Raw genomic sequence first — 14,886 nt, 5'->3', positions numbered from 1 at the left:
CGTCTGATCGGCCTATGGAGGAGCGGTACGGCAAGAGATAAGGGCTTGCGGCTTGGTGATACTCCCCATAGATCCCTACCAAAGGGCGTTGACGCCTAATAACGGTGTACATATATATACCTATTTCTGAAGATAAATACGGAAAAAAATGGGAATATTCATTGAAGGAGAAGAAATTGAAAATGTACAGAAGTTTTGCTATCTGGGAAGCATAATTGACTCTACCGGTGGAATAGAAGAAGAAATTAATGGAAGGATAACTAATGTCCAGAGTCCGTTATATACCTTTGCTAAAGAAAACATGGGAGTCCAATAAATTAACAACCAAAACCAAAATCAGGATATTAAATACAAATGTAAAGAGCATTTTCCTACATGCAGCAGAAACTTGGAAATTAGAGAAAAAGATTATGCAAAACGTCCAAACATTTGTAAATAGATGCCTTAGACGAACATTGCAAATATATTGACCAAATCGAATAAGTAAAAAGGAACTTTGGAGAAAAACTAATCAAAAGCCAGTAGCCAAAACGATAAACAGACGCAAATGGAAATTTATTGTACACACATTAAGGAAAAATGAAAATAAAATAACCAAACAAGTTGGATTACCAACCAAATTAAAAAATAAAACAAGGCAGACCAATGATATCCTCGAAATGAAATATTACCAGAGAGCTAGAAGATAACGGGTTAACATGGAAAGATGTGAAACCCCTGGCCAGAAACAGAGAATAATGGAGGTGGACTGTAGAGGCACTAGGTTCCAAATGGAATCAAGAGGATTAAAGTAAAGTAAAGTAAGTAAAGCCAAGTTACACTACATTTTCTTAACTCTACCACTTGTAATTAACAGATTTAAACTGCAAATATTTGCTTAAGGTACTGTCTAGTACGAAAATACTAAATTTTAAGAGTGATTAATCCTAGAGGAATTCTGGTAATAAGGCCACCGAAAAAATTGCTGCAAAATGCAAAAATTTTCGATTTTTTCTTCTTCTTCTTGTGCCACTCCTATAGAAGATTGGAAATCATCAAGGCTATCCTGACCTTGTTTACAGCTGACCTGAAGAGGTCATTAGTGATGAAGGCCACTCTCTCAAATTCCGCAACCATGACATTCTTCTACGTCCTGGATTTCGTTTTCTTTCTATTTTTCCTTGCAATATATTTTGAAGTAATGCGTATTTATGTCCTCTCGTCAGGTGATCCAAATATTCGACTTTTCTTCGTTTTATCGTTAACAAAATTTCTGGGCCTTTTCCTATCCCTCGTATTACTTCAAGTTTGTGACTCTTCCAACCCAACATATCTTCAGCATTCGACGGTAGCACCACATCTCTAAACTTTAAATATATTTTATGTTATTTTGTTTGAGAGTCCAGGCCTCTACACCGTATAATAGCGTGGTAAAAACGTAGCCTCTTAGTCTTAATCTTAGATTCTTAATCTTAATCTTAGATTATTAATCGTAGATTGATGCATATTACAGAAGAATTTTCTCATCTTTATGAAGGTGGCCCTGGTAATTTTCTCGATTTTTACTTTATCGTACTACATACATATCTACGTAGTATAATAGATGAATTTATAGGATCGTGCAAAAAGAGTTTCAGATTTCACTTTTTCTAAATTTCGATTAAATTCGGTATGAGTAAGTTTAAAAGAATTTTGTCGAGAAACTAATAAGCTCTTAAAAAAATCTCTTAAAGGGGGACCGAAATAGGGGGGTTATTTAGGGCCAATTTTTGCAAATTTTGACCGAAACGAATGAAACTTAATGCAAAGTTAGCGATAAGTGAATAGAAATACGGAATTTGACGTTTTCGTATTCAAAATGGTGGCCAATATGGCCGACGACCCACTCGGCACATTTCCTTACCTATCTAAAAAGTTATTTAAGATAAGTTTAATCTGAAAAGGTCGTTATGTAGCCTATAATGGGACGAATATATCGTACTTAAAATTTGACAAAAACTTGAACTATATTTTCTCAAAAATGGCCAAAAGAATTTTTTTTTTGATATATTTTTGATACCCTATCGGTTAATTGAATGACATTAGTCAGACAACTTAACTCCCCATGGGAGGAGAGTTATAAATTTTTTATAAAAAAATATTCGAGTGCCCGTAACTTCATCTGTGATAGAAACTGAAATTTGAAATTTGGCAGAAAGATACAGTACTTTATTATCTATTATCAAAATAAATTTTACCCAAAATATGGCTTCCGGTTGAACTGGAAACGAAAAAAAACCTCTTAATATTTTAGACATACCCTGGATATTTTTACATATTTTGAAAGAATGCAAAATTACCTTTCCAATGACATAAAAGTCCTTGCTGTAGCTCCAAAACTCGAAACGTTACAGTAAATAGAAATTTTGCTAGTCTCTTGTGTCCTCTCTCACGCGATCATGACATAGCAGACCATATTATAGGGCAGTCAATGAGGGTATTTGTCTCCGAATGCCGTCCTACTACATCGATGTACTTGATATTTTCACAGTAAGTAGGAAATATTTCAAGAAGCAAAGTCTGCCCTATGCAAAATCTGCCCTATACTATGGCGCTTTTATCTTGGGGGCGGTTACCACCCCTTCAAGGGGGTGGAAAATTTGTTGGTCAAAATATCTACGTGGGCTAGTGGGCTAGAGCAGCTATTCTAAGCAAAAACTGTTTTATACTTTTTTTTTTTTGAAAACTTAATACTTTTTGAATTATGCGTAGTTGAAAAATTGGCAAATCACACGTTTTCGGACGGTTTTTTGCGAATACCTTATAAAATCTACATCTAACTAAAAACTATGTAAAACATTTTTATAGATTATAAAAAACCAAAGAGATTAGTTCCTTTGTAAATCTTCTAGTTATAATACAAACAGAGATATGGTAGGTGAAAAGTGTTTGTTTATTTGGTTCAGGCTCAAGTCGGTGTATTTAACTTGAAATGAGAGAGGAACGAAAGATTTTAGATGTATAATAATGCTACCACTACTTTTTGTAGTTCTTGAAAAGGCCTTTAAAACGAGTACAATTAAATGTCGATTCCTTTGGAACTAAGCGAGATATGGTGCAAAAAAAATGATGACTAATGTATTTTAAGGCAAAATGAGAACTATATTTAACCCCTCATCCACCAGAATTTAAATGCATCGCTTTTCTTCTACAATACCTTTTATTATAGTGATATTTCTATGTTCAAAAAGTTGGACGGTTTTAGAATGTATGTTTTTGAAAAAAAATAAGATCAAATTATAGAGCGCATTTTGAAATTTTCTTAAAAATCGTCCTTTTTCTCCATGTACTTCAAAAATGATAAAAGATACAAAAAATACCATACAAAAATGTAGGGTTTCTTTAGATTAAATGTTTTTTTTGGTTTTTCATTACTGTATCTCTTATCTTTTTCAAGTTACATGGAGAAAAATTTAAAATGGATTTAAAAATGGATTTAAGACAATTAAAAAATGCGCTCAATGATTTGATCTTATTTTTTTTAAACCATTCATTTTAAACTCATCCCATTTTTTGAACAAAGAAATAACACTATAATAAAAGGTATTGTAAAAGAAATTCGATGCATTTGAATTATGGTGTAAATATAATTCTTATTTTTTCTTAAAATGCATTAGTAATCAATTTTTTGCAGCATAGCTCGCTTAGTTTAAATGTAATCGACATTCAATATTCCTTATTTTAAAGGTCTTTCCAAGCACTACAAAAGTTACTGGTAGCATTATACATCTAAAATCGACCGTTTCTCTGTTATATTAAGTTGATTACACCGATTTGAGTATGCACGAAAAAAGCCAACTCTTTTCACCTACAATATCTCTTTTTTATTATGACTAGAAGATTTATGAATGAACGAATCTCTTTGCTTTTTATAAGCTACAAAAATGTTTTACCTACCTATATAGTTTTTTTAGTTAGATACATAGTTTTTAAGGTATTCGCAAAAAGCCGTTCGACAATGTGTTTTTTATGTTTCAATGAAAATGGCCAATTTTCACCCACGAATAACAGAAAAATATCGAGTTTCCGAAAAAAAAAATTATATAACAGTTTTTGCTTAGAAATAGGTTCTCTAGCCACTTGCGTCGTTATTTTAACCAAAAAATTTTCCACTAGGCTACTCCCAAAATTTCATTAAATCCATGCAGTAGGATAGAATTCGGAGGTAATGTCCGGTTCTTACTCTCGCGCATTGACTGGCGTAACAGAAATAGAATTAAATGCAAATATCATGTAAACTATTTATTTCTCAGAAAAATAAACTTGTTTGAAATGAAAGTATGGCTAATATGGTATTGATTTATGCAATAACTTATAGTGTGTTCCCCGAAATATGGCATCGAACATTTTCTGAAAATCTATTGAAAATTTTACAAAATGTTTTATAAAATTTGTAGGAAATAATGATGCGTAGAACAATAAAATATCATCAAGTATGCAAGGTGTCCCTAAAATATCAAAATAACGAGTAGTGTTGCCCAAAATCGGTCTTGGTCTTGCAGTCTTGGTCTTGTTCTTGCGTTTTAGCAAGACCAAGACAAAGACCAAGACCGCCTTATTTTAGCAAGACCAAGACCAAGACTGACCGTGCAAGACTTGAGCAAGAACAAGACTAAGCCTGCGAGACTCTTGCGTCTTTCAGTTAGGATTGAGTGTCGGTTTATGGAATATATTAGTTCGGGAATATAGGACTGGATCCCGCGTATTAAAAAAAAGTTAATTAATAGCAAGCTGAAAATTTGTTAATAGCTTAAGGGTGTCTAGTCGGACAAACTTTGATGTATGGGAACACCGGAACAGGGGAAGTTTTAATTGTGGAACAGGTTAAAAATTTGGAACGTCAGACCACGAAAACGTCACATGTATTTTGTCCGACAGAACTTCCAATTGATTTGTTACCCTTTCGTTAAACGCTCATGCAAAAATCAGACTGCTATTTGTCACCTGTCATAATTCCTGTCATTTCACATGTTCTACGTGTTCCACTCATTAAAATGCCCATTTAGTGATAAATAGCAGTCTGATTAACAAACATATATAGCGAATTAAAATATCCATATAAGAACACTCAGAGGTCAATTATTACAATGTAAAAGTTAAATATTATTTTCATTCTTTCCTAATATCAGACAACGCCTTCGCTCCGAAAGTAATTGTACTAGATTTTGAGAATACCTACCTTTCATAAAATAATCGCTTGTGTTGTGTGACGCCGCAGACAGTATAATAATATCGCATTGAAACTTTTAAGTCGCCTTTGTTGATAAAAATATAATACTAATAGCATATCCACTGTTATGGACAACCACTCAATTGTTTTTCCTTATCAGTTAGTGGGAATAATACCCTATCGTAAAGACTAAACGTCCTAGTTATAAACTTTTTGCAGAGTGTGCAATTAGATATTAGATCAATAGGCCAAACAAAATTTTTTGCTGAAAAAGCACTAGATAAGATAATACCCGGCTACCCTGTCTAGTCCATTTACTCACGGTAAAATGTTACAAAACCTTGAAATTTTAAAGAACCGCTTGGATTTTGGATTGACATGTTTGCGTACACGTAGCTAACACGTCAAAAAAGAGATATTGGCCGATGCATGTGTGATTTTGCCCTGGGGATGAGTTTCACCTTTCACCCCTTCTTGGTGGGATAAAAAACAAAGGTTCAAAATAAGTCAACGTTGAATAAACTGACTAATTCTAAGCAACTTTTTTTTTCTATTTTATTCATCTACAAATAAACCAAGTCAATACTTTTCGAGCTTTTTGCGACTGAATATGTTCATTTTTCAACAAAAAAAAAACACGTTTTTCGACAGTTTTTGCGCAAATGACTCAAAAAGTAAGTATTTTATCGAAAAAAATATTCTAAGCAAAAATATATCTTATAAAAAATTGAAATAAAATTATGCATTTAATGGTAGGGGAACCCAAGCGGGGATTTTTGCAGTTACTGGAGCGCGTCAGGTTATCACATGGGGAGAAACCTTGTACCCTGTAAATGTACCTCTACCATATATTAGCTTTTAATACAGGGGAATTCGTTAAGGGAGGCCCGAAAAAATATATATTCTTAGAAAAACTCGAAATCGTCAGATTAAGATAAGGTAAGTTTAGTATGTATATGCAAAACAGTGTATATTTAAAAAATCAGACGATTTGAGCGGGGCGTAAGGAAATGAATGAGTCACAAAGTTTCACAAAAAAGCGAATATTTCGCGAAATGAATGTCAGATCGAAAAATTAAAAAGTACGTTCAATATTTTTCAAAAATCTATCGAATGATATTAAACACGACCACCCACGGAGAGGGGTGGGGGTAAATTTTAAATTGCAAATGTAAACCTCACGATATTTTGCGAAAAGAATATGAGATCGAAAAACTGAAAATTACACGTATTCAATATTTTTGAAAAATCTATCGAAGGACACCAAACACAAAATGCAAACTTTTATTAAGAAACAGACTGACTCCCGTGGGACATGGAAGATAGCTCAGTTAGTTAGACGTTAGACTATAGGTAGGGATAGTTTAGATCGTGGGTTCAAACCCACCCAATGTGAGTTGTTTAGACATTTATTAATTTGGTTGGTTTTTACTATGTCTATGTTAAGTCAAGCTGAAAATGTACCTATACGTTTACGTTGCTCTAAGATCTAAAGTAATATTTAGTAAATAGCAATATGCTAGTGGGTAACTGCGAGACTTGCAAGACTCTTGCTGCAAGACCAAGACTGGGAGTGCAATACCAAGACCAAGACCAAGACCAGGTGTATTGGTGCAAGACCAAGACCAAGACTGTCTAAGTCTCGTCTTGGTCTTGCATTTAGGCCACACTAATAACGAGCAACTTTGCTATTTTTATAGAATGCCAGTATCTAGTACGATAACGATAATAGATCGGTACGATAAAGGTATCGGGCGGCTCTTCCGTCCAGCGTTTTTCACATTTAGTTAAATAAAAATTGCACAAGGTTTGCGACTGGTACATACAGTTGAGTCCCCGAGTCTACCCATTTAAAGCATACGAAAAAGTCGGATATTTACTAAGCGCAACAGTAAGTGACAGAAAGTGGGTATTATTCCGATCACGGGTTATAGTATAAAATTTTACGTTATCAAATAAATAAAATGTCAAATTTAAGTTTTGCTTTAAAATTTTGATGCATAATTACAGCTACATTTAAAGTAGCTTAGTAAATTCTTTTGTTATCATTGATTAATAAATAAATTAACAATATATAAAAAAATTCGATAACATATTTTATTTTTGTTATTTTATTCACTTTGGCGGAACATTAAACATAAGCAATCCTTAACTTTGTCAACAATGAGGTTATTTTTACGTTGTCAAAATTTATCGTAAACTAACATAAACTTATCATTAAAGGACATCGCACACATCTTATGGAAAATATAATGTCACTCAAATTCAATAAAATTTATACGAATAGATTCGTTTTAAATTAACGATCAAATCTTATCATTGCGCCAACTCTTAATTATGATTAATTACGGCGCAAATTGCAATTAAAGTTTATCAAAATCATATTTTGGGAGTTCATAAAAATGTCAGATACAATCACTATTACTCAGGGTGCTATTCAAAGCAGCTTAAACCCAGCGGGTCCTAAAAGCGGATTAGTGAAACTATTTATACTTTCCTACTTCTCACCAAATATTTAATTATTACATAGGCTTTCGTTAAAAATTATCAATGGTGAGTGGTTCGCCTGTTTAAATGTTGTGGAATACTAATCATTTTTTTATTATTTATGTATGGTAAGTATACATAAAACCTGTAACTAATTTCGATTAAATAATGCATTCATTAGTGAGTGGTTCTTCTGTGTAAATGTTGTGCAATACTAATCATTTTTTATTATTTATGTATGGTAAGTATACATAAAATCTGTAACTAATTTCGATTAAATAATGCATTTCATTTCCCCACCACCATTGAGGTAAAATGCAAGGCGCGTTTTTTTTGCATGGTTTCCCCATTAGGCCTAATCCATGTTGTCATTAATTATTAAAAATATATATAAAAAAATTGAAAACCAAGTTGTGGTATTCAAAAAGTCAACAATTACTGATTCAAATGCACGTCTCTATTAGGAGCGTCTAAGACAGAATTTAATAACTGTGTTGATGGATACCTTACATTTGCGTCATGCCTTGCATACCCTAGATACCATAATACACTTGCAACATGAGCACAGCATCCAACAGTTCGTGCACCAGTTTTGCAAGTGCAGTAGTAGCCGTCGATTGGTATATTGTCACCGTCATTTTCTAGATGGAGTGGTTGAAAAGCTATCCATAATTGATGTTTAGTCGCCTGACGAAATCTAGAGTAAACACGAGCTCTAAGAAGACCCTGTTCTTCTAAAAGTGCTTGAAATGTAAAATGTTCAATGTTTTCTTTCTGTAATTTATCTTGAATGTAACTGGGTGCAAGTTTTACTTGGTAGATTCCAATAGTCAAATCTCTAATCTGTTGTAACGACAAAATGGGAAATTCTGGTAAAATAAGTTAATCTAAATTCACCCATGCATCGTCTTGAATACGTTGTAAGTCCAAACGGTCAACTTCAACACGAGCTTTTACGACATTTTCATATGCGGCCAATTCCTGCATTGTTTCTGCCAATTCTGCAGTTGCACCTTGCATTTGAATAGGTGGAAAATATTTATTAATTAAACTGCACCCAATTTTTAAAAACATTCTAATATTAGGCACATGATGGACCGGTATTAATCCACAAAACAATTTAAAAATACTTTTTAAATGTCCATTCCGAGCTTCAACTATCCATCTTGTTTTAGTAATTAATCGCGCTTTATTAGCATCTTCAGTAGACAACTGTCTTTGTCCTCTTGGTAGAAGTGGTGGCATATGACATTCTAGGCCTAAATAATTTAATAAATGAATAGAATCACGATTGCCTCTATCTACAATTACAATATCATTTGGTTGCAGCTAGTTACGCAAGTTATTTACTTCGTCTTGTTCCTCATCTTCAAGGTGATGTTGTAAAATTGCAGCATCGTTATTTCTTGAATCAGAAAAATAGGGGCCTTGTACGTCCAAAATATATCCGTCAGGTCCGACTATTAAAACAGGTTTGATTAAATGATAACCCTTATGTAGACAGTAAGTTTGGCGAAGACTTCGAAAATTAGACGATTTGGGAATTTTGAGATAGGTTCCATCTATGTAAATAATGGCTTGAGGATTGTCAGGATTCGGATTGTACAAAGAGTTAGCAAAATCTGTAACATGGATTCTAATAAATTCTTGACGACCAATTGCTTCTAAACCCAGATTTTCTCTAACAAATCGTTGACAAAGACTTGTACGTACTGCAGTTATTGTCAGACTAACGTTGGATCTGCTAGAATATGAGCACAAAATTTTTAATAAATCGTCACTTAAATTGTATTTTAATTTCATAAGAAATGTAATTAAATCCTTTTTAGTAATAACTCTAGTTCTATCATAAACTACGACCTCATCGCAATAAGTATAAAGATCTTGAAAATTATTTTTGCTTAAGTTTGTCAATGCTTTGAAGTCGTCCTCTTGAATACCCGTGTCTGTCTCGAAACGATTAGTAGTATTTTCAATTGCTGTCAGACGTAACGCTTGAAACCACTCTGAAACTTCTTTCGGACTTAAGTTAATATTACGCATATTACCACGCAAATTCTCTATTATATTATGATCTAGCATACTGTCATCATTTATGTAATCACTGCAACATAAAGCACCCTTTCCTACAAAAATCTCTCGTTTCATGTAGATATCTACTCTAGCTTCTAATGACAAACGTTCAAGATTTCTAGCTCTATCACATACAAAACATAAATTATTTCTTTGTAATACACACTTGAATCTACGAGCATTCACATTATCATCATTACCTTGTTCAATTTCTTCAATGATGTATCTGTAGCAGTTTATGTGAATCACAATCCCAATATCAAAATTGGCTTCCGGTAGATTGTTGTTCATGCGGCGACCCAATGCAATCTCCTGAAATCTTGGTGGAAGATTATCTAAGTTCTCAACTCGACGAAAACCTCTAGCACGAACTTGAACATCACAAATATAACACTGCATTTTCACTAATTAAAATAGTTAATAGTAGAACAACAGTTCGACAAAAACTAACCATTTGGCGGAACGTAACGACCCTTTATAATAATTACTAGTTCATAATAATTACCAGAAAAAGTTGACTAGTGACAAAAACTTTTGATTCTTTCTAAAGCAAACGATTTGCCTAATTTTCTTTTAATTGATCGATAATGTTAAAACACAGTAGAATGCAATTTAAGTCGTAATTCAATAGTGTTAATTAAATAAAATTCTGTTAAATTCTCATTAGTGCGTTAAATACCCTTGTTTTACGGTGCGTCACTGGAAGTGCGTTGTCATTTATGATTTACAAGGTAAGAGGCTTAATAATCTTAGAAGATTTATGAACTTCCGATAATTTGGATATCTTAAAATATTTTTTCTCTCTCTAACTTATGTACCTACCCATTTGATTTCAGATTAATTTATATCAATTCCTGCTCTTATTACTGAAAATTCAGAGTTGGCGCAATGATAATAAGTGCGTTACATTGAAACGAATCTATTCATGTAAGTTTTATTGAATTTGAGTGACATTATATTTTCCATAAGATGTGTGCGGTGTCCTTTATAACTCAAATATGAAATTAGTTGTGAAAACAACTGTTTGTATATTATAAAAAATTTTAAATAGCAAAAAGTCGACAAAATAACAGCAAAAAATTCAACAAAGTGACAGCCACAAAAGTAAACAAACCAAAACGTCAGAAATTGTACTTAAAATATGTGAAAACATCCCCAATCGTCTTTTTTTGTGCCTATCTCTTTTCAATGCACTGAATCTAGATCGTTCATAAAAATAACATGTGTTTTTACTTAATAACAGGCGGCAGCTGGTTTGTCATTAGTTTCATGCGTGGAAGAGAATGATTTTAGATAAAAAGGATGTGTTTTACCTCGCCAGGTATTAATGACGCACGGGTAAAATCTCGCGGACTCAACTGTATACCTAGTTACTATTATTACAAGGTAGGTACATCCTGCAGTGATTCCAGCAAAAAAACAAACTTATAGAAATTGTCCAAATTAAAACAGAACCTGCCTGGACTATTTTGAAAATACTAACAAGTCACGAAGAAGACCTTTAAAACAAACCTATTTTTAAGCCTGTAGGTACATACTAATTTAGGAAAAAAACTCATAACTCTACTTTTTGTTAACTACCAATTTAGGTGCTAGACTAAACAAATAATAATTATTACCAATGGCCATAGTAGGTGGGTTTAATAAATACAGGATAGTTTTATATGTGATAATATTAAAATGGAGAAAGAATCTAGTCTAAGGTAAGAAACAGATATATTTTAAACAAAATTCAATATTCAAAAAAATTACCATAAAATTAGGGCTCTTGTACAAAAAAAAATCTTGCGAAAAATTTTATGTAAGTTAAGACTTAACTACTTAGTAAATTTAAATGATACTTATATTGTATGTACATTTAACACGAAAAACTGTATTTGGACAATGTGTATGGCGATTGAAAAATGAAGAATATAGCCTTTAGTATGATGTTTAACTTATCCTTCGAAAAATACCCTGTTTTTTATTTATTTCGTATAAAAAAGTAAATTTTTTTAAAGGTTATGTTGAAATTTCTTAGAAAAGGTTCGCTTAATCTAAAATCTTAGATAGAAAAAATCTTACAAAGTTCACTACTATTTGGTATTTTTGGTATTTCTGTGTGAATGAGTTAGTTTAGATATATTACAAATAGATCAGCATCATAAAATTCATATTTATTTTTTCTTCTGTTTATTGTACTTATTAACTTATTTTATCAGGATTAAAAATTGGTGACCATCTTATCAAAATCATGTTTATTTTTTTAACTATTTTGCAGCTCAAAATAGTGAATGTAAATCCAAACCAGTCCCATCTCTTTTGCTAATCAACCACGAATATTTGCGTCTTCCTAATAGATTTCTCTTGCCTTCTAGTTTTCCTATTAACCTCGAAAGCTTTGCTTCGCTGCTTCCTATGGCCAACCAACGGTTGCATTTTTCATCATCATCATCAGCCTCTCTCAATCCACTGCTGGACATAGGCCTCCCCTGTTTGTCTCCAAAGTGTTCTATCTTCTGCTTTTTGTATCCAATTTTTTTTTGTCTTTCGTAAGTCGTCTTGCCATCGTATTGGTGGTCTTCCTCTGCTACGTTTATCGGCTCTTGGTCTCCATTCAACTAGTTTGCGAGTCCATCTTCCGTCCTTCATTCTGTCAACGTGTCCAGCCCATTTCCATTTTAAGTTACAGCTTCCTTCAATGACGTCTATGACTTTGGTCTTAGCTCGTAGATCTTCGTTTCTAATCCTGTCTCGCAGAGTGGCCCCTATCATTGATCGCTCCATTCTTCTCTGCGCTACTCTTAGTTTTTGTGCGTTTTTCTTTGTAAGCGATAATGTTTCTGCACCATAGGTCATCACCGGTAGCACGCATTGGTCGAAAACTTTTTTTAACACTTTTTTAACACTTTTTAGCATTTTTCATACCTACGTATAATTTGTTATATCACAAATTAAACCTCTTTGTTTGTTGAACTTTCCAGGGCATTATTAAGAGTCTTCTATATATCCACATTTCAATGACATCTAAGTGTCTGTATGACTTTGTCATCATCATTAGCAATTTTGACTCCACTGCTGAATATAGGCCTTCCGTAAATAATTCCATTGCATCCGATCTTGACCACCCTGCGTCTACGTCTCCATTCTAAAATTTTCTTGGTCCATATTCAATCGTGCATCCCTAACACCAGTTATTCATATCATCTAACCTAACCTAACTATTTTATTAAACTTTTTTTTCTGAGCCAGGGACAGAGACAAAGAAAGAGACTATGCCATCTTCTCCAGATGTTTTGGTGTTCTTCATACCTTTTAACGTTGATTTAATTTCCTCTTTGGTTATGTCTGTAAGTTCCTCTCATTCTTGATTTTGCATAGCTGGGATGTCTATCTATATAATGTTCTATACTAAGTACTCTTCAATGATTTTCAAGATTTCTTATTATTCATATATTTTAAGGTGAGGCAGATAAACGGCCTATTAGAAATATCTTGAGAACTAAAGGCAACAGAATCATGAAAATTGGAATGAAGGGGTTTTCAAGAATGATCTAATTAATGAAAATATTTTCATCCATTTCCTACTTTCGGTTATACCGCAAGTTGCTTATAACTTCGTTTTTGTAAATGGGACACCCTGTATGTTTTTACATTTTTGGATTCTCTTCGATGTCTTATTTATTTAAATATGAGATTTTGTAATGTTATACAGGGTAGTTTAAAAGATATTTACGGTTTTTTATTAATTTCGTAGCAAATTTCACATCCTGTAGAGTTGTAGTAGTCTGACATCAAAAACTCTATTTATGTTCAAATAATTTTTAATATAGTTTACTATCGTTAACAAATATTAGTACAGGTAAATTTTGAATTTTAGTATACAGGGTTGGTCAAAACTCGGATTGAGTATTTTCTCAGTTTTCTTAAACAGAACACCCTGTATGTTAGTATTGTAATGAAATGATATTTTATAGTACTTTTTTATTTCTTAAGCATTCCCTATACCTAACTGCTTTAATTTGCGCTTAAATGTTAATCGCACCATGAATATTAACTACGTAGGTATTTTGATAGCTCAACCATTATTGGTAATTTTAAGGATCAGTCTAGGTTAATATGTATTTATTGTTTCCGAAAAATTATTTGTAATTGAATATTTTTACGGCCAACCTAATAAAATTTCACTTATTTTTTGTTGCAATTAATGTTTGGATAGAATCATCAATAACTCACAAATTAAAGCAGTTAGGTATAGGAAATGCTTAAGAAATAAAACAGTAACAAAAAGTATCATTTCATTACAATACTAAAATACAGGGTGTTCTATTTAACAAACCTGAGAAAATACTCATTCCGAGTTTTGACCAACCTTGTATACTAAAATTCAACGTTTAGCTATACTAATATCTTTTAACAATAATGATCAGTTGACTATATTAAAAAGTATTTGAATATAGAGTTTTTAATGCCAAATTATTATAATTCTATAGGGTGTAAAAGTTGCTACGAAATTAAAAAAAGGTAATTATCTTTTAAACTACCCTGTATAATATTACAAAACCTCATCTCGTATTTTAAGAAAGAAGACATCGAGGAGAATCCAAAAATGTAAAAATATATAGGATGTCCAATTTAAAAAACAAAGTTATAAGCAACTTCCGGTATAACCGGAAGTACCGGAAGTAGGAAGGGAAATTACTTTTCCTCCCTAGGGAGGAAAAGTAAAAGTGACGTTATGGAATGTCATTGATGAAATAACTTATTGACGCCCTATCTATACAATATTCTTTTATCTATTACGTAAGTATCTATACATTTTAACGTTTATTTAAGAGCACCCTGTATTTTGCACAATGGCAAAAACAGTAAATGGTTATTGTGACTTGACAATGTTTACATTAATAATTTGACTTATATGTGACAGTTGACAGTTATACTGTACCTACTTGTTAGTTTTAGTGCTCTAATAAATTTTGTCAATTAGTTACATAAATAAATATTAATAAATTACTTGATATTTGAGGAAGGTGGAAAAATCATATGCATAAAATGGAGTAAAGTGCCTTTTCCTCCCTTGAATGATTACTGCCGTCGGCTACGCGTGTTGGGCAGTAAACTTCATTCTCGGGAGGAAAAGGCACTTTACTCCCATTTTA

At 32.6% G+C, this 14,886-nt stretch overlaps 1 protein-coding gene across 3 annotated transcripts in view; it reads left to right on the top strand.

Annotated features, from left to right (window-relative positions):
• The first annotated feature begins 11,304 nt into the window (after positions 1 to 11,304).
• Positions 11,305 to 14,886, top strand: part of LOC114330328 (P protein-like) — a 214,929-nt gene continuing 211,347 nt past the window's right edge. For 2 of the 3 annotated variants that reach the window (XM_050645783.1, XM_050645780.1), the window contains exon 1: positions 11,305 to 11,451. In XM_050645783.1, the coding sequence (XP_050501740.1) occupies positions 11,429 to 11,451 (23 nt within the window). In that variant the 5' untranslated portion in view covers positions 11,305 to 11,428. The remainder of the gene's footprint in view (positions 11,452 to 14,886) is intronic. The other variant, XM_050645781.1, reaches the window with a different exon arrangement.

This window comes from Diabrotica virgifera, chromosome 3 (assembly GCF_917563875.1).
Source record: "Diabrotica virgifera virgifera chromosome 3, PGI_DIABVI_V3a".
Lineage (NCBI taxonomy): Eukaryota > Metazoa > Arthropoda > Insecta > Coleoptera > Chrysomelidae > Diabrotica > Diabrotica virgifera.
The sequence above is the reverse complement of the archived record's forward strand: the minus strand, read 5'-3'. Positions and strand labels throughout refer to the sequence as shown.